At 35.8% G+C, this 19,619-nt stretch overlaps 1 protein-coding gene across 2 annotated transcripts; it reads left to right on the forward strand.

Moving 5' to 3' along the window:
• Window positions 1–1,543: 1,543 nt before the first annotated feature.
• LOC306865181 (protein-L-isoaspartate O-methyltransferase domain-containing protein 1-like) lies at window positions 1,544–19,519 on the forward strand. Of its 2 annotated transcripts, XM_079409639.1 has the most exons (8): window positions 1,544–1,598; window positions 1,701–1,769; window positions 2,118–2,251; window positions 10,700–11,200; window positions 12,214–12,316; window positions 14,012–14,183; window positions 15,250–15,373; window positions 16,659–19,513. In XM_079409639.1, exons 4-8 carry the CDS (start codon window positions 10,894–10,896, stop codon window positions 17,030–17,032), a joined length of 1,080 nt encoding a protein of 359 aa, XP_079265765.1. In that variant the 5' UTR covers window positions 1,544–1,598; window positions 1,701–1,769; window positions 2,118–2,251; window positions 10,700–10,893; the 3' UTR covers window positions 17,033–19,513. The 2 variants fall into 2 exon arrangements, with proteins under 2 accessions (XP_079265765.1, XP_079265764.1); XM_079409638.1 differs by lacking the exons at window positions 1,544–1,598; window positions 1,701–1,769 and having other exon boundaries at window positions 2,015–2,251; window positions 16,659–19,519.
• Window positions 19,520–19,619: the final 100 nt, after the last annotated feature.

Here is a 19,619-nt window from a genome sequence, read left to right on the forward strand (position 1 = left end):
TTTAATGTAATAAATTATTAATACAATAACTTATTTATATTTATTGGACTAAATAACAGTCATATTTGTCCTCAAACTAAGTAAACTCTTGCTTGCTTACACAACCCATTAAATTAAAATATAAGCAAATTGTTTTATAAAGAATCTGCATCTAATTCCATCTGTCTTTTTTGATCTACACATGCATTCTAGGAGGGAGAAAGTGCACAATACATTTTGGGGTTAAAGGCACTGCTCGAATTGAAGGGGGGCTGGGGGGATCCGGGACCCCCCATAAGGCATTAGGGACCCCCCATAAGAAGTAAAAAATAGACTTAGGGGGGTCCCTCAGACATTTTTACTTGGAGTAAGCCATTTAAAAGAAGAATAGTAGCTTATCTCTCTTTGTTATGCAACATTAAATAGTATATAGTTATGCATATTATGATCAAATATATTGTTTATTTTGTATAAATTGTATATTGCGAGACTAACCCCCACCCCCACCAAAAAAAAAAAAAAAGTCTGATGGTGGGGACCCCCCATAAGACTTGATTCAATTCGAGCACTGGTTAAAGGAGAGTTTTATATCACCCTCTGTTGCTTTGAGATCATTTTACCCATAATTCCATTGGATGAGAGTGCTATGTTGTAGTTATTTTTGGGAACTCGGTAAAGTGTTTGAACATTATGGCCTGATGTATGTGGAAAAAAACATATTACACAATCAATCATGTAAGAGCATCGTCCTCTATCATTGAAACTTAATGTCCAGATGTATAAATGGACCCTTACTAATTTTAAACTGGTTTCATAACGCTAATTTCCCAGTAGAGTTGGATTAAGTGGATTTTACAATGCCACGATGGGTCAACAGGGTAGAGTGGCCTATGGGAAAATAAAAAGATGTCATCGTGGTAAGTGAATACAAGTGAATACTGTTTTCCAGTCCGGCTGAGAGCACTGACCTATGACAAACAGTCAAACACTATCAACAGACCTGTTAACCACGCTTATATTTATGCCAGACAGCAGTATGCTTGTATTCAGACTGATTTAGCATGCAGTGATGCAACCCAATAGGCACATGGTAGGTGCTTTGGATGGAAACAACAAGGCATGCTTATTCCTTTCCAGGAGTAACTGTGGATTGAGTGCTTCTGAATGAGCCACTGTCAACAGATTTCAACGCCAAAAATCATCTTCATAATCAGTCTGCTAACACACAGACCGTGACCCCAGCTGCTCAAATGCTTGTCACAACCACTGATTCACGGCTAAACCCAGAAATCATTTGATTTACGCTGTGTGTTTTACAAGAAAGCTGCTTACGCTAGTTCTAGACGCCTTTACAAGATTCAAGATTCAAGAATTTGTCAAGACAAATTGTAAAAGTAGGCAGCGATAACATTGTTCTGAAGCATTTTTCACTCATGTCCCGCCTTCTCCGAATCGCTATTTGCTATGCTAGCTACGTCAATATGAATGACTCCTAAACTGTCCAATCGTTGACCGTCTTTGTAGCCTACTAGCCAATCCTGGCTTAGGAGGGCGGGGCGTGTGTGATACAGGTGGGGGAGGGGGAGGGGATAACCGCTGTCCACATGAGAGTGAAACGGGTAGAGAGTGGCGACGTCGCTTTGCGTAGTGGCCTAGAAATTGTTTCTAATTAGCCATATTTTGTGAATATAACTAATACATGTTTTATTTTCATTCAACAGCGTTTGAAGATGATATCGCTATTTTTAATCAAGTGCCCAGACCGCTGCTGAAGACTGTTTTGCCACGTGGTACGTGTTACTTTTTTCAGCGCTGGTGTAGATGGACCAATCATATTCTTTTGTGATGAATTGTTAGGCGAATGGAATTCAGTCATTTTTTATTAATCATATTTGTAAACATAACTCCTTAGTATGAACAGATGCAAACGATTATACATTTATATTTACAAACGCCTCCCATATTTCAAAAATCGAGCTGATCTTTTAACGCAGCTCAATGGAACTTCAGCTTTTTGGGCTTCAGGGGGCCCTCTGGAGGACTATGATAAGAAGCAGTTATTAGCCAGCAGCATTTGCCGTCTAATGTCCGCAGCCTCGTTTCTGTGAACCATGTGACGTGTGTTTACATCCTCTCAGCTGTTCCTCGAGAAAAACAGCGCTGGATCTTCAACGCCACGAAAATCTATACATCGCACAAAACACCAACTTTAATGTGCATCCAGCGTGTTTTGCTCGTGCAAAGCCTGAGACTGATTCATGGCTTTACAAAGGTCAGTGAACATTGTTATTCCGTAGCGATGATGCCGACATTTTTGTTTTGTTGCTTTGCGCTGATCTGCTCGAGCTGAGGAGGATGTGCATGTGGCAGACATTTAAATGCAAGCTTGCTAACTTGCTTTAACGCACACGAAAAAGGCCAAAATGGCTATTTTGAAGAATGCACAAATGTTTTATTGTCTATTAAGAGGTTTGCCGAGCCAGGGCAAACACAATGCCTCCGTCTTTACTGGTTTTCCCAGTCCTGCATCATCGTTTAAATGCCAGCATGCGTTTCTTTAGAAACCGAATAACTAAAGATTTTCTCCGTCTCTCCCAGTTTATTTTCATCTGAATTACAAACTAGTTCAGAAATTCAGAGTTTGTTCATTACACAACACGCATAACAACAAAGGCCGGATGCACGACGGATCGGGAGTTTTTGTGCATTTTAAATATTTTGAATGTCAAGTTTTATTGCATAACCTTGTTGTTAATTAGCTCTGTGGAGTTATTATATTAATAAATGCATGCAAGTCCTGCTTGAGAGATTATGGCGGACCTAAACATGCGAAACTCGTGCATTTTCTCTCTTGCTGCTGCTTTGATTTGGATTATACTTCCACATCTGGTTTAATGTGCATTGCACACGTCGCTTAACTCAGTTTTGTTTTAACGCAGTGCGGATGTGTAGTGTTTTGTTAGTGCGTCGTGAACTGTAGATCTGTACGCGCGTGCACGGGCAAAGTCGCGCGCTTCGTAAATATCCACATTGAATGCGCGTCGAACGTAAACAAACAAACCACCGAAAGCGTCGCAAATACGGCTTTTCTTTCCACTATCGACAGAAACATCGGCCAGAATACAAAATTGATTATTATATAACGTTTTGTTTAGAGACTAGCGTTGTTGTGATGTTATGGTAGCTGCTTGAAAATGTATTCCTTGCAACTAACTAGTTAGGCCTAAGATAAGCTACTAGTACCTATTATAATTACTAGTGAGCAATTTAACACTGACTATTATATATTTTTAAGTTTCACATTAACCGCTCATTAAATGCCAGTCCTTATAGCCTACTGGTAGGCCTGCTTTCATGTTCACTAGCTACTATCAACTTTTCCCACAAGATAAATAATTTGCCATTGAGCTCTACTTACAGAATATAATTGCTGCTTTATAGTACAATTAAAAATCTTACTTGATCTTGATATCCAAACCGTCAACAGAAAGTGAATTATTCTTAATTTTCTTCTGTTTTACTATCGTAAAAAATAAAATAAAACAAGAGTTTATTGAATTATCTCATTTGCATCTTTCTCTGTGCTTCCTCTGGGTTCGTCTGACCAGCACAAATGTTACCAAACTGCTTCACAACCTCCCGTGAAACCTATTCCTTCTTATCTGTAACTGGTGAAGACATAATCAGAAGATTAAACCACAAGAGCAAGCATTGCAGGAGCATGGATACTGAATAAATGATAAATGAATATAGAATATGGAAGAAAATAAAAGCAACATGTATGTTTGCTCTCTGTATGCACATGTTGCCCTTTATAATGTAAATCTTTCACACTAGAGTCTTGACTACTGTCTATTTGTTTGCTGGTATAATATAATATATAATTATATAATATAGGTAACAACTATATACTCTAAGTTGTAAGGAATGAATAATAATATATTTTGCCACATGTATTTTTGCTTTAATGCACAAAGTTATGTCAATTATTATCATTATTTTAATCTTACAGTCATGTAAAGCTCATATTTCACCGGAAAATAAAAAAGAAATAAGAAATTATGAATAGTTTTGCATTTCAGGAAGGCCTTAATACTTATTTTTCTTTAGTCAAACTATAATTTCCATTAAAAATCTATTATTATTATTCAGTGAATCTCATGAAAAAGGTCAAGGTCACATTTCACCACAAAAAAAAAAAAAAAAAAAAAAGAATAAATGTGACCCTGAACCAGTCTTAAGTCGCTGGGGTATATTTGTAGCAATAGCCAAAAATACATTGTATGGGTCAAAATTATCCATTTTTCTTTTATGCCAAAAATCATTAGGATATTAAGTAAAGATCATGTTCCATGAAGATATTTTGGAAATTTCCTACTGTAAATATATCAAAACTTCATTTTTGATTAGTAATATGCATTGCTAAGAACTTCATTTGGACGACTTTAAAGGTGATTTTCTCAACATTTAGATTTGTTTGCACCCTCAGATTCCAGATTTTCAAATAGATGCATCTCAGCCAAATATTGTCCTATCATAACAAACCATGCATCAAAAGCTTATTTATTCAGCTTTCAGATGATGTATAAATCTCAATTTTTTAAAATTGACCCTTATGACTGGTTTTGTGGTCCAGGGTCACAAATACTTAAATACTGTGTGTGTGTAGTTTGGGTTTAAATATGACATGAGCATTTATTATTAGTATTATTATGCGCCCTGCAGGTCGGGGTCATGCTTTATTTGTGTGTTGGGTTTCTCTGTAATGACACAGTTCTTCTTATTGAGGCCTGGAATAAATCCGCTGAGATTTTGTGGCTTCCGCTTTCACTGGGTCAGACAAACAGTGCAGGAGTCAACATGAGGCCATCAGCTTCCATTTAAAATATAGGCTATTTACGCACACCACGTGTGCTCATGAAACACAGCAGTCTGAGACGGACAGGACAGCTGTGCATTATAACGGGTGGCTGACGTGAAGTTTAAGCTGATGACGTTTTTCAGAAATAATGAGGACTATGAAAATCAGACAAAGTAGTCCTGCTTTATTTCAAGTTTTATCTTCACTTGAAAAGCACAGAGGAATTGTAAACCGATTAGTTCTGGCCGAGCATCAGTGTTCTGTGATAATGTTGCAATTATGCAACCAGCAAGTTTAAACATGTTAATGACGGATCAGCTCAGCCTTATAACAAACTGTTCCAGTTCATTGTTCCGCTTCCAGTATTAACTCCACAACAATCCAGCAGTTACTCAACTTGGCTACAAAACTAGTTAGCGATGGCATGAAAACCAGCATCTTGTTTTTATATCCAATATTAACGGCTCTATTGGTTTATAGTGTTATGAACAGCACTTAGAAAGAAAGCGCGCTCATGTGAGATGTGCCGTTCTCTTTTGTAAGTTGTATACTGATGTACAGAGAGTCTCTGTAGGGTTGCAATCAGGTCTTGTACAAAACAGAGTAGGAGGTTTGACCCAGATCCCTCCCTGCAGTAGACTGAAAGGGCAGCATTACAGGAAAAGGCTGAAAAGGAAGGCATATGCAGAAAAGAAAAAAAGAACAAGGAAATAACAGGGCTGTAGACATAAATATAGACATTCAAAACCCTGTGAAATCAAAACGGGAGTTTTGTGGCTTTTAGGTCAACCAAATATGGACATAATTCACTTTTATTAAAAACATGCCTTTCAGTCTTTCAGGAGCAAAAATACTGATGATATAATGTTGCTGTAATGGGCGTGTCCAAATTTTTTGTCCAATCAAATGCTCTCTAGAATGTACAGAGCATCTAAAGTGACATTTGCAGGACAAAAAAACCCTGAGACTTTCATACATGCATGAAAAACTTGTACATGCGCAAAAAGAAAAAACACTGATATACTGCCTTTTGAAAAGTTTAGGATATTTTGATTTTTTTTTTAATGTTTTTGAATTATATTCCTTTGTTTGACCAAGGCTGCATTTATTTGATCAAAAATACTGTAAAAACAGTAATACTGTACAATATTATAAACATTTAAAATGAGTCTTCTATTTGAATATATAAATACCCTTATGTTTGGTTTTGATTAATTTAATGCACACTTGCTGAATAGGAGTTAGTTCAAATAGTATTAATATTTCACATTTTTACTGTATTTTTGATTTTGGACTCAATGTGCAATGGCCTTAAGAGACAATAAAAAGCATTAAAACCAAAAAATTTGGGGAATACTAATTATTCAAAATTTTTGCATAGACTGTGAATATTTTGCCCTGTTTTCCTGTGCACTTCAGAAAATGTTATTTTTTGCATGTGTAAGTGTCTGGGTTTTCTTGCAAGTCTGTAGTTTGACATCTGCAATTGTCACTTTGAGGGCTCTGTAAGAATGAGAACAAGTCATCCTTCTAATCCTAGCTGTTTCTGACTAGCAATTGCAAGTAGAAAATCGTGATTTATTGGCCGTGATGTAAACTAAAGCCTGTTTGCTTTTTAAAAACGATGTAAAAAAATATATATATATATATATATATATATATATATATATATATTACAAAAAGGGATGAGTTCTTAAATTTCAATGGGAAGTATGTCAACACAGAAAATGAAACCGATTTAATGGGTTCTTTTTAGATGGATGGTTCTTTGCAAAGCCATCCCTAATTGGACTGGAGAATGGAGATGTTTCGATGTACAGTAATTGGGATTTCTTGAACTCACTGAACAATTGTAAGTAAATAAGCCTCATGTTTGTTTGTTTAAATCCAGATCTAGTTCAGGTTCATAAAAATCCTTGAGGTTACAGAACTTCGGCTTAACTCAATTACCAGACATGCAAATTCTGACAGTTTGTAAATGTCCTGTCTGCAGCCCAAATGCCACTTTCGGACTTGCTTTGCTCTTGCTTTCAAAGCCTATTCAGTTGTTAAGTGCATAGCGTTTCTAGGAAGCAGACTTTCTGATGTTCTGATTAATAACTGTTTTGTTGCTTTGGCATTTATTATATTATCATTTGAGATGGGTCGTAAGACTTCTGGCTTGGATTTCTGCTGCTTTGTGCAGTTTTAAAGCTGCTAGCATCAGGCAGGTAACATCAATCATTGAGTCATATCAAGATAATGTATCTTTTATTTGCTTTTATCTTTTATCTATTATTATTCTTGCTCATACTTGCATTTAGGGATTGTGAACAAACTTTTAAGTCATAAACTTGGAAATTTGGCACAACACGTTTGGAACCGTTAGTGCTATGAATGATTCATCAAATCAGATGTCTTGTTGAGTAGAGATGTGATATTACTCTTCTAAGTGATCAAATTTACAATTTTTAGTTGGAGGAACATAAAACTACATTTAACAATCAAAAGTTTGAGGTTAAAAAGATTTTTTTAATGTTTAAGAAAAATATTTTGTGCTCATGAAGGCTATTTATTTGATAAACAAATAGAGTAAAAAGAATCCAGAAATATTATTACAATTTAAAATGACCGTTTTCTATTTAAATACATCTAAAAATGTAATTTATTTCTGTGACAGCAAAGCTGAATTTTTCTTCAGTCAGCAGAGACACATGGTACTTCAGAAATCATTCTAATATTCTGAATTGCTGCTCAAAAAATATTATTAACATTATTAAACACTGAACAAAATTCTAAAAGCAACACTTTTGTTCTTGCCTCCATTTTTCATGAGCTGAACTCAAAGATCTAAGACTTTTTCTATGTACACAAAAGGCCTATTTCTCTCAAATATTGTTCACAAATCTGTCTAAATCTGTGTTAGTGAGCCGAGATAATCCATCCACCTCACAGGTATGGCATATCAACATGCTGATTAGACAGCGTGATTATTGCACAGGTGTGCCTTAGGCTGGCCATAATAAAAGGCCACTCTAAAATGTGTAGTACTTGGAGTTCAGCTCATGAAAAATGGGGGCAAAAACAAAAGTGTTGCGTTTATAATTTTGTTCAGTGTAATTAATGTTGAAAACAGTTGTGCTTTTTTGGAAACTAATACATTTTTCTCAGGATTCTTTGATGAATGGGTGTCAAAAAGAAGCATTTATTTGAAATGGATATCTTTTGTAACATTATAAATGTCTTCACTTACTGTCACTTTTGATCAATATAATGCTTTTTGGAACTGATTCTACTTGGATTGAATTTATATTGACTCATGTTGAATTATATTTTGTGTGTGTGAGTGTATATCATAGACTGTAAAAAAAAGATTGATGACGCGTCTCCGCTTCCTTCCATTATAGAAAAGTGAAGCGAATTCATCTCAATATGGCCGCTGCCATTGTGAGTAAATGACGTCATTTGGAGCCCGAGTCTGCGCAGTAGAGATTCGTTTGGAGCCAGAGTCTGCGAAGTAGAGTCGTGAGGCGGAGCCGCGGAACCAAACTCCCGCCCAAACTCCCGCAGACCCAATCAACCATAACGACATGCCCCGTTTTTATAGCATCAAATTACTAGCTAAAATCAAACCTACCACAAAAACGAACAATTGAACGTATATCAGTGTGATAACAACTACCTTAAATGACCAAAATCATATTTTGGAAAATTGTATTGGAAGTGTAATTAATTTTTTTTGTTATGACTCGAGTCCCATTCGTTTACATGGAGAGGGTGGGGTTTATGACCTGTACTGCAGCCAGCCACCAGGGGGCGATCAAAGAGCCCGCAGTAGAGCCCTGCACGGGCCTCAAATTTAGGCCCTAGCCCGGCCCTGGCCCGAGACGCTCAGGCCCTAGCCCGGCCCACTTCCGACAGCTTATCAGAATTACCGACCCGAGACAGTCTTTTTTTTTTCCCCCTTCTCCTAAAAGAGTTTATACTACTGTTTCGGCTATTAAAATATATTAATTTTGTCATTACACACAAAACTGAACTATTTCGTTTAGTATTTTTTATTAAGTTAATTTAGAAAAACGTTTGCAGCATTTTTTTTTCGTTAAATGGCCTATAAGTTTTTGTTTTTTTTAAAGTAACGACCAAGCGGCCAGCGGCATGAGCTGATCATAGCTTATGTTTGATCAATTTAGCCTTCACATATCATCACGACTTGCCTAAAATAAAATCTATAGATATACTAAAACAGTTCAAGTATATAACAATGTTTAAACGTTAAACCTGCTATAATAATAATGTGCGCTAGCCTATATGTAAGTTTGTGCGGAGAGTGGAAGCTAAAGCGCGGAGGCACCAGCGCAAACACTTGCATTGTTTTCAGTGGAAACAAATTAAAATGGCCTACACAGTCTTTTTTTTTTTTTTTTATAAAGTTAAGAGTAATACATCATTCGGACCTGTAAAGGGTCTACTTGTATTTGTGTGCACTCACAATACCAACAAAAAGTAGTTATTTTATAAAACAAAGAAAACAAACATGATGTGCTTTCTGCCGTCTTGAACAGGAGCGCTTCACAAAAATGAACCGAAACTGAGCGAATACATGCCTCACAGACATAAATATATCTATAGAAAGCTTTAAATTATCACTTAACGAAATAAAAAAATTGAAAACAAAAACTTTTATTATAATTTTAATCATAATCAATAAAGATGCATTTCTCTCTAAAGGCGTGTCTAATGAGGAGACGGCGAGTCAGGATCAGCAACTTCATCCTTGCGACACCGACTCGGAAAACATTAGTTTATTAGTAAATAATTCAAATATCTCCTTACTATTTCCCGCAGACACATTCATGGTTGTTTGCTGGGGTTTTGCAGCAAGCTTTAGCCTATTGCATGCATTTGAACGCAGAACTATTCAGCTAAACTAAACTAAACTAAACACCATCGAGCTGCTCTCAGTCGCGGCACGCTCTCGTGTTGTTTCCACCAGCGCGGCAATTTTTTTCATCGCTAATCGATAGATGTCTACAATATAAAATAAGGAGAAACCCAAAACAGGCCCGATGCCCGTCTGAACTATGACGTGGAAATTGGCAAGAAGCCTGGCCCTAGAGGCGTAAAAAAGTCGGGGCCGAAATGCAGGGCTCTAGCCCGCAGCTTCAGTTTCCAGTATGAGTGAGACACACTCGGTGTATATATGTATACTCGTATATAATCGTGAGTAATCGCATACAAAATACGTTTTTGTTTGCATAATGTGTGTTCTGTGTATTATGTATATTGTGTATTTATGTATATATAAATATACACACATACAGTATATTTTGAAAATATTTACATGTCTATATTTATATGAATATAATTTATATTATAAATATATTTAATATATAAACAAACGATTTTTCTGAAATGTATGCATGTGTGTGTATAAATATACACAGCACACATACATATATTATGTAAACAAAAATTTTTATTTTGCATGCGATAATCACGATTAATCGTTTGACAGCACTAATAACAAAAAATGGGTAAGAAAAAATTCATATAATAAAGATGGTGGAAAAAGGTTGAAAATATATATTTTTTTAATGTCGTGCCAGTGCTTTTGTCTAATTGATTGTTTTGGCATTTGTTTATTTTATTTTCATCTGTGACATACAATAAGACTTCAGACTTTCTGCAATATTAAAGCAGTTTGCATCAGGCAGGTAACATCAGGTACATGCAACACCTAGCTGGAGAATCAAAGCCGGCAGGTATCAGGTGGCACGGCGGCTCTCACGCAGCATGGCTCTTGTTTTCAGGAGAGAAGGGTAAACTGAAATGTGAGAGAGAGATCTAAACCGTCACCTTTTGTTTTTCAATCTTCAGATCTTGGCGTAGCTGAGAATGGTCTGAGGTGATTTGTGTGGGACACAGGCATCACGACTGGGCATCCCTGCGGAGAATCGCTCCAGCGCTTTCTTCTGGATGTGAGGACCGGTCTAGTTATCCGTCTCTCACCTCCTCTGCATTTTTTTTTTTTCTTTTTTTTTTTTTGTTTGTTTCTCTTCTCGGAGGGGATCATGGGAGGAGCAGTCAGCGCTGGCGAGGACAACGATGATTTGATAGACAACCTGAAGGAAGCGCAGTACATCCGCACAGACCGTGTGGAGCAGGCCTTTAGGGCCATAGATCGCGGAGATTATTACCTGGACGGCTACAGAGACAATGCCTACAAAGATCTGGCGTGGAAGCACGGGAATATACACCTGTCAGCGCCGTGTATCTACTCTGAGGTGATGGAAGCCCTGAAACTCCAGCAGGGTTTGTCTTTCCTGAACCTCGGCAGCGGCACGGGATACCTGAGCACCATGGTGGGCCTGATCATAGGTGAGAACCACTCTAATGATATATCTAGAGGATCGAGGAAATGGCAAATAATGAGGAAATAATTTATTTGTTTAATTTATTTTAATAAATAATAATAGTAGTAGTAGTCGTAGTCAAAATAAAAATAAAAAAATATTAGAAGAAGAAATAATAAACTTTCAAACAATGATAAAGACTATTTTAGGCCCAATTAGATTTTTGCATTTTGTGTAATTTATTTCTTGTTTTTTTTTTAACATTGTGCCTGATAGTAATTTCACTTTTGAATTATATTTAGTTAATAAATCTTTTATTTGCATCACTGTTTTTCTTATTATTAAATTTTAGGGATTTAAACAAACATAAATGTTGAGTTGAGAATGTGATATTACTTTTATATGTGATCAGGTTTATGTTTTTTGGTTGGATAAACATAAGTGTTTAAAAAATCTTACATAATACTGTAAATTAACATTTAAAGATGTAGTTAGTTTGATTTTTTTAATGTTTTATTTTTTAAATACTAAGGCTGTATTTATTTGATAAAAAACAGTTAAAAAGTATTACTACAATTTTATATATTTTAAAATCTAATTTATTCCTGTGATGCAAAACTGAATTTTCAGCATCATTACTCGAGTATTCAGTGTCACAAGATCCTTCAGAAATCAGTCTAAAATGCTGATTTGCTGCTCAAGAAACATTTATTATTTTCAATGTTGAAAACATTTTTGTGGAAACCATAATACACGTTTTTTTATGATTAATTGATAAAGTTCAATGAACAGCATCTATTTGAAATAGAAATCTTTTGTAACATTAAGTGTCTTTACTGTAAATGTTGACTAATTTAATGCATCCTCATAATAAAAGTATTAATTTCCATAAAATTAGTTTTTCAGAATATTTAACTTTTGGTGTGTTATTGTCTGGAAAAGTTAATATTTCAATGAAATATCGTGGAATGTGACGGATTAATAATTAAAATGTATAGAATATTAGCAGTGATTCTTATTTATTATTATTATTTGCAGGTCCGTTTGGAGTAAATCATGGCGTTGAGCTACACAAGGATGTGGTGGAGTATGCAAAAGAAAGACTCGACGACTTCATTAAAAACAGCGACAGCTTTGACAGGCATGTTCAATTCTTATTTTGCATTGTTTCTATAGATCGAAGTGAGAGTGTAAATATTCTATTTGAAAAAGTGCTAGATTTGTTACATCTATAGAAATTGAAATCTGTTTTAATTGGCAGCCGCCTCCAGGAAGGCAAACAGAGATTGGAGCGAGCAACCTTAGTCCTACTGCAGTTCTGTGGTTAACTTCAAAGATCGCTGTGATTTGAACTTTGATTTACTCAGCCCTGCCCATTAATCTTGCATGTGACACGGAGGATGCATTAGCGAACCCCGAACCGCAGTCTCAATGAATAAATACTTCAAGCGGCCGTCAGCTCTCTGCGGTCTGCTGAGCGATTCACACACCTGCGGGAACACCTGTCACAGACAGAAGCGCTAGCTCAGACGGTCCACTTCAGCATCACACACACAACCGGATATCCCTGAACTCATTTGCCGCTTGCAAACATCTGTTGTCGTCATGCACCAGAGCGAGCGGTGTTATTGAAGTCAGGAGAGAGCTGACGTATCAGACAAAGCACTGACGCTATTAAACAAGCCATAAAAGCATGTTTCATAACAGAAGGCCATGTGTCCAAAGGTTGCTTAATCAATGTTCGGAGCTCGATATCTGTTTCACATCTTGTCAAGTCTATGACTACTCAATTAAACTGCTGCTAAGCAAATAAAAACAGGTATGGACTGATGCTAATAATATGCTCAATATCAGATTGCTCTTGGCATCATGTCAGTTCTCTAGCAGTTAAGGAAGGAAAATTGCTTTTTATTCAGTCATGAAAATAGATTCTTACATTTTCTGAAGGGAATGTGAATATACTTGCCCGTGCAAAACTCGCTGACATAATACTAGCCTGTTATTAGTGCATTACTATTTGGTTGCTATGTGGTTCTTTCGTTGTCACGTTAGTGATAACTGACATTATATAGCTTGAAAAGTGGTGTGCTATTACTTCTAAACGATTCGAAAAGCAATTTTTGCCTGGCGGACAATAAATCTTGCAAAACATCTGCACATTTAGTCTAGAATATTGTAGAGACACAAGGTGGACTGCTTTGTCTATTAAAATAAAAATAATCTTCATTTTTTAAATGCATGCATATATTAGTTGCATATATATCCATTTTAGGTGTGCAAAAAATTGAGAATCACCTTTAAAGTTGTCCAAATGAAGTTCTTAGCAATGCATATTACTAATCAACAAGTTTTGATATATTTACAGTGGGAAATTTACAAAATATCTTCATGGAACATGATCTTTATTTAATATCCTAATAACTTTTGGCATAAAAGAAAAATCAATCATTTTGACCCATACAGTGTATTTTTGGCTAGTGCTACAAATATACCCCAGCGACTTTAGACTGGTTTAGTGGTCCAGGGACAAATATAATTGTGGTTAATTAATTTAATATATTGATGCTCCCAGCTTCTGTTAACCAAAAAGAAAACATGCAGGTTTATTAAAATTACAGCAGATCATGCTGGAGGAAATATTATAGCTTATGAACTATTGTGTTGGACAATAGATGTCCTTCAAGTCCGAAAGGTTGAAAACAGCTTAGAAACTGCATAGTAGCACACTAAAATCAACTGGAACATGTTAGAAACCACATAGCTGTGGAAAACAAATGTAGAAATTGTTGTAGATGTTCTGGAGATGACTATCAAGGTTATCGATGTGTCCTTTCAGGTTTGAGTTCTGTGAACCACACTTTGTGGTGGGGAATTGTCTGGAGATTTCCTCAGACAGTCACCAGTACGACCGCATCTATTGCGGTGCTGGAGTTCAGAAGGACCACGAGAACTACATGAAAATCCTGCTGAAAGTTGGAGGAATTTTGGTCATGCCTATAGAGGATCAGGTAAAACGCAGGATGATACATACAGCGGCCCTAAACAAAGTTAGGAGACTTACAAATATAGTCACACTTACAAATATCTGAATGTCATAAGACCACAAAATCCCAACCCAGATCTCTGTCTCTCAAATGTTGCAAGATCTTTTCTCATCACTAATTTACTTTGCTTCATCCAAATAAATGAAAAAATAAATCACCAAAACACCAGTGAATTAAAAATGATGAAGTTAGCTCTCCTCAATTTTACATCAGTGTTATTATTGTTAAGTAAAATCGAATTGGTTAAAACTATTAAAAATAGTTTTTCTAGTCAATTAAATATTAGATGACAAATTTAAACTTGAAATGCAAGTAAAAATTTGTAATGTTGCCTTGGCAGCTTAATGAAATAAAATATTTAAGTATTAAAATTACTAAAATAAATTAATAATATTAAAAATAAACCAATAAAAATTACTAAAGCCCATAACAAAATAACTACAATTTAAAACTAAAATAAAAAAAACTGAAAATAAACTAAATCTTATTCATATTAATAAATAAATATTATATAAACAAGATTAAAATAAGTAGAGTAACCACAGCTGTGGTTCATTATATTAAATACCAACATGTTCCACTAAGGACAAACAAACAAAAAGTCACACAGTACTGACTCTATTCATTTTACACTATTTCAAGCCAAACAAATGTCTTTTTGTGAAATGTTTTGCTTGACAAGTGTACTTTTGCTTTTTATTCCATATAAATGCCACGTCAGTCATTCAGTTATTTGTAAGTGTGAATAAAGTGTGCAAATACATTTTGGTGTAGTAGAAATTGGAATGATAAAAGCCTTGGCTAACCTACAGTATATACAACTGCATCTTTTATTATCTGTGTTTGGCATCTAAAAAGTTCTCAATGAGAAATTTGTTAAAATTGCCATTTTAATGCAATATTTATACTGTTATATAAATGCATGATATTGTAGAATAGTAATAGTAACTTTTCTGATCCTGTTGAGCTTCCATGTCTTGCATGGAATGTTTGAGCTCTTTATTAGTCGAGTGTTTGTGTGCTGCTGTAGCTGACTCAGATCATCAGAACCGGTCAGAGCTCCTGGGAGAGTAAGAATATCCTGGCGGTGTCATTTGCTCCTCTTGTTCAGCAGAGCAGGACAGACGGCTGCAAGCCTGAAGCTGTGGTTCTCCGTGAGTCTCCGCCTCTTTTATGACCTCACACTGTCCTGGCCAATCAGCTGCTGTTAGGGACAATGTTACAGACTGATTTATTGCAGATTCCATTACTAACCTGATTCATTCAGAACAGTAAACAACACTACAGGCCAAACCTTTAATAGTTGTTTTTTCTTCCGTGCACTGGTCAGTCCTGAGATTTTGGGCTATTTTGCTTCCATAACATGTCTTTTCTCAGACTAGTGGATAGAAAACATCCACAATACAGATTATAAAGAGATTATTTTATTACACTTTATCTATTTACACCTGTAGATTTCAGTTACCATAGACGTCTTTAAAGGCAGTTTTCTCAATTTTTTTTTTTTTTTTGCCCGCATAACCAAACTTTACAGTTTTGTATTCTGAAGAAGGATTTGTTCATATATCAGTCATCTGATTTAGATTTTATTTCTAAAACATTGTGAATATTATTATTATTATTATTAATATATTCGCTGTTGTTGATGACGCAGCGCAATGGCACTGTGTGTCCGCTATCGGCACAACAGTAAATGGATTTGATGGATTTTTTTACGTTGGGAATCTGGGAATTAATTTTTTAACTGCCCAGTTTGAATTTATTTGTTGATTATTTATTTATTGATTGATTGAGTTGGGACTACTTTAATCATTTTTGTTGCATTAAGTAAACTTTTGACATTTTACACATTGAGTAAACAGTTTTGCATATTTAAGTAGGTTGGACATAGTTAAATTAAGTACACTGTGTAAAAAAAAAAAAAAAAAAAAAAAGTTTAAATAAAACAAATTACTGAGTGTCTAATTACACTAAGTGCGAATAGCCCGCCTTGTTGGCAGAGGCTATGTACACTAACTCCGCCCACCAACGTGTGATTGGTCTAGTCAACGCTACAAAAGACGCCTGTCAAACATCAGTTCCAGTAGGGTATATGGTAAAGCGTGTGCTTTTTGACACGATCAACCCGAGTTCAAATCTGCCTTTTGCTGAACTTTTCTTCTCCCTTTTTAAATAACATATCACAAATAAAATATGCAAACGATAATATGCAAATTAGCGCATATTTAATTAGATTATGCCTCATTTGCGTATTTAAGCATAACATTTCAAAACGATTGTCTTAATGTACTGTGAATAATCAGCTTGCGCGGTGTAGTGATATTGATTCATTTGACCAGCGTTGTCTTGCCTTCATGTTTACGCCAATTAGTTGTGCACACAAATGAGATTTGAGAGAAACCTGTGGCCATTAATCTGTATCATTCCTCCATCCCTCAGCGTCACTGTCCGTGAGGAGTCTTCAGGACCTGGCGCGAATCTACATCCGCCGGACCCTCTGCAACCTGACCAACGAGGAGCACCCGGCCCGCAACAACGCGCAGCGGTCGTCCCAGAAGCGCAAACGCAGGCGCTGTCGCCGCCGCCGCCGCATCAACACCTACGTGTTTGTGGGCAACCAGCTGATTCCTCAACCCATGGACAGCGAGGAGGATGAATGCATCGAGGAAGAGAGCAAAGAGGAGGAGCAGGAGAAAGACATTGAGCCCGTCAAACCCGAGGAGCCGCGGGTCAACCATCTGAGAGACAAAATCTTGAGTCTGCCGCTACCCGAGTCTCTGAAGGCGTACCTGCTGTACTACCGCGAGAAATAACACGCTGGCCCGTAGAAGCATTCATCAGCGGTGGTGCTTTCCGCTTTCCTTCTCAGACTACTCAGTTTCATAGTTTTTTTGGATAATGTAGCATAATTTAAAGATTTAAACAGGGTTGGGCTGCGTTGGCCAGAGACGTCGGATTTGATTGTGCTTGCTGTGTTTGACTCATAACGTTGTAATATTCACATTTCGAATGTGATTTTTCACTTCAGAGGACCTTGGGGGTTTAGACGCTTCTGGCTCACCTTGTTTGTGTTGAGAAGATGTGAAGGAAGCTCTTTTTCACAGGCTTGTATTGTAAGACCAGCTGTTTGATGACCAGTAATGACAGTTTTCTTTCTTTTTTTAATTATAGAGAGAATGAAAATTCGAGTCATTATTTTGGGATTGATTTTTGCCTTCTTTGATTCTCCGAAGCTTTCGGGAGTTTTCGCTGTTTATGATGCTAATGCTTTCGATACCTCTTTGGACTGTTTTAGTGAAGTTCATCTAGAGATGGGTTTTTTTTTTTTTTTTGGCCTGTGTTTTGCATTTCTGTTTTTTTTCTAGTCATATTTGTGAGTACTGATATTGAGCTGTCACTTAATAGATGTAATTTTTTTCGAGTCGACCTAACGCTCCATTTTTCTGCTTGTGATCATAAAATGTAAGAGACGTCACTGTTTGTGTCGGTTTGTAATCGGTGATTTCTCACTGTCGTAACAATTTGTTTGCTATATATTGTCAGCATAAGAAATCTGTGGCTTAATTTCAGTTCTTCAGTTGATTGTAGAGGATTTTGTTACTCTGAAATGAAATATAATAGAATTGAAATGTTTGTCAAATTTCCCAAAAATACACACAGATTGAGATACTGGAAAAAGACCCAAAGTATGTTTAATATATTCAGTAGATATTGTGTTTTCATCATAAAAATTTCATCATAATAACTGCATTTTAGTTGTTTTAGTACTGCCCTGTTGAAGCTATGTAGCATAACATATATTAGAACATATACAGTACTAAATAACTTTATATAAATGATTCTGTTGAAAGGTTCTTAATATTGTGTCGCCTCTGTTAGTTCATTCATGGTCTTTTGTGATGGTTGTGCATCTCTGGTTTGTCCCACAAAAGTCCTCCAGATCCATTTGAGTTCTTCCTCACAGTGACTATAGTATGTTGAGATCAGGGATTGACAAAACCATCAGAAAAGACTGAAAACAGTCATTGATGCTTGAGGAAACCACACAATATCGCAACCCACACATGATATCAAGAACCAAGTTTGTCAACTTTTCAACAGGATCTTTTGTTATTAAAACTACTTTGTGTTGTGAAATATGTACATACCTGTTGTGCAGCCTTTTCAGGGCAGTACTAAATATATATATTTTTTAAATTCCATTGTAGGATTTTATCTTAATACTATTTTTAGTTCATTCCTAAAATAACTCCATGATGCCACAGCTATGAACCACAAATCGATAAGCTGATGAGCTTTATTTTTCATTTTCTGAAAGAGGACGACTGTAAATTTACATGTGCTTAAATTAATTTAATCGTTTTTCTTTTTTAGAAGTCGCTAGCACATAGACATGGACTTAAAAGCCACAAAAAAAAAAAAAAATTGAGGACTTTAAGCATCTCCTGTTATTCATTAAAATGATGGTGAGAGGGAAACTAGAATGTAAAGATAAAAACCAAAATATTTTTTCATATTTGGCCTTACATGTTAAGGTACAGTATCTCTAATACATCTACACCAGCACAGTTTAGAAACAATGTTTTCATCTTTTTAAACAGTATTGCACCAGCTTCGAATTCAAAGTGACTTCAAAACTCATAAAAAAGAGAGGTTCGTGTGTTTTGTTATTGAGACTGCAGGATGACACATTTACATGTAAAATTTTATTAAACAAACTTTAATAGGTTACGTTTCCCTCCTGAATATAAAGACCATTTATGACTATTTTCAGTCAATCATGAAAATGCTCAAAGCGTTTGAGATATTGAGAGAAGAACCAACAGGCCATGCAGATTCTACATGAGCGGATCTTGTAATCTTTTTCATTGTTTTTCATATTGCTTATTGACTGTAAACCAGACGGTTTCTTGAGGTAAGAGCAGTTTGTCCGTTGAGTTTGTGATTGTTTGAACGTTTCATGAGATCTAATTCCACAGCATGATGTCCTACAGACTTTTTCTTAAGTGCATCACTGACTGTAATATGATGCTATGTTTCTCTCCATCTTTTCATTAAATATATTTATAGCCAACCTGTGATGTTTTTACTAAGATGGTGTTGTCAATTGAGTTTTAGTGTCATAAAAACGTCAGAAATTATATTATTAAAAAAAGAAAATATATATTTGACAAATCACGCAAAATTACTAACAATCTGCATGATTATTAAATTTCTGCTTTTTTGATGCAATAATATTTTTATGCTTCATGTCTAACTCTTAGTGTAAAATTTTGTTTCTTCAAATAAATTATAAAATGTACTAATTTACGGAAGTTGCTTTTCCTATTGCTAGTGTAACGTGTGCATTAAACATCAGTCAAATGCCATTTTCTTTAAAACTTCGAAACAATATCACTC

This window comes from Barbus barbus, assembly GCF_936440315.1.
Source record: "Barbus barbus genome assembly, chromosome: 46".
NCBI classification, from domain to species: Eukaryota; Metazoa; Chordata; class Actinopteri; order Cypriniformes; family Cyprinidae; genus Barbus; species Barbus barbus.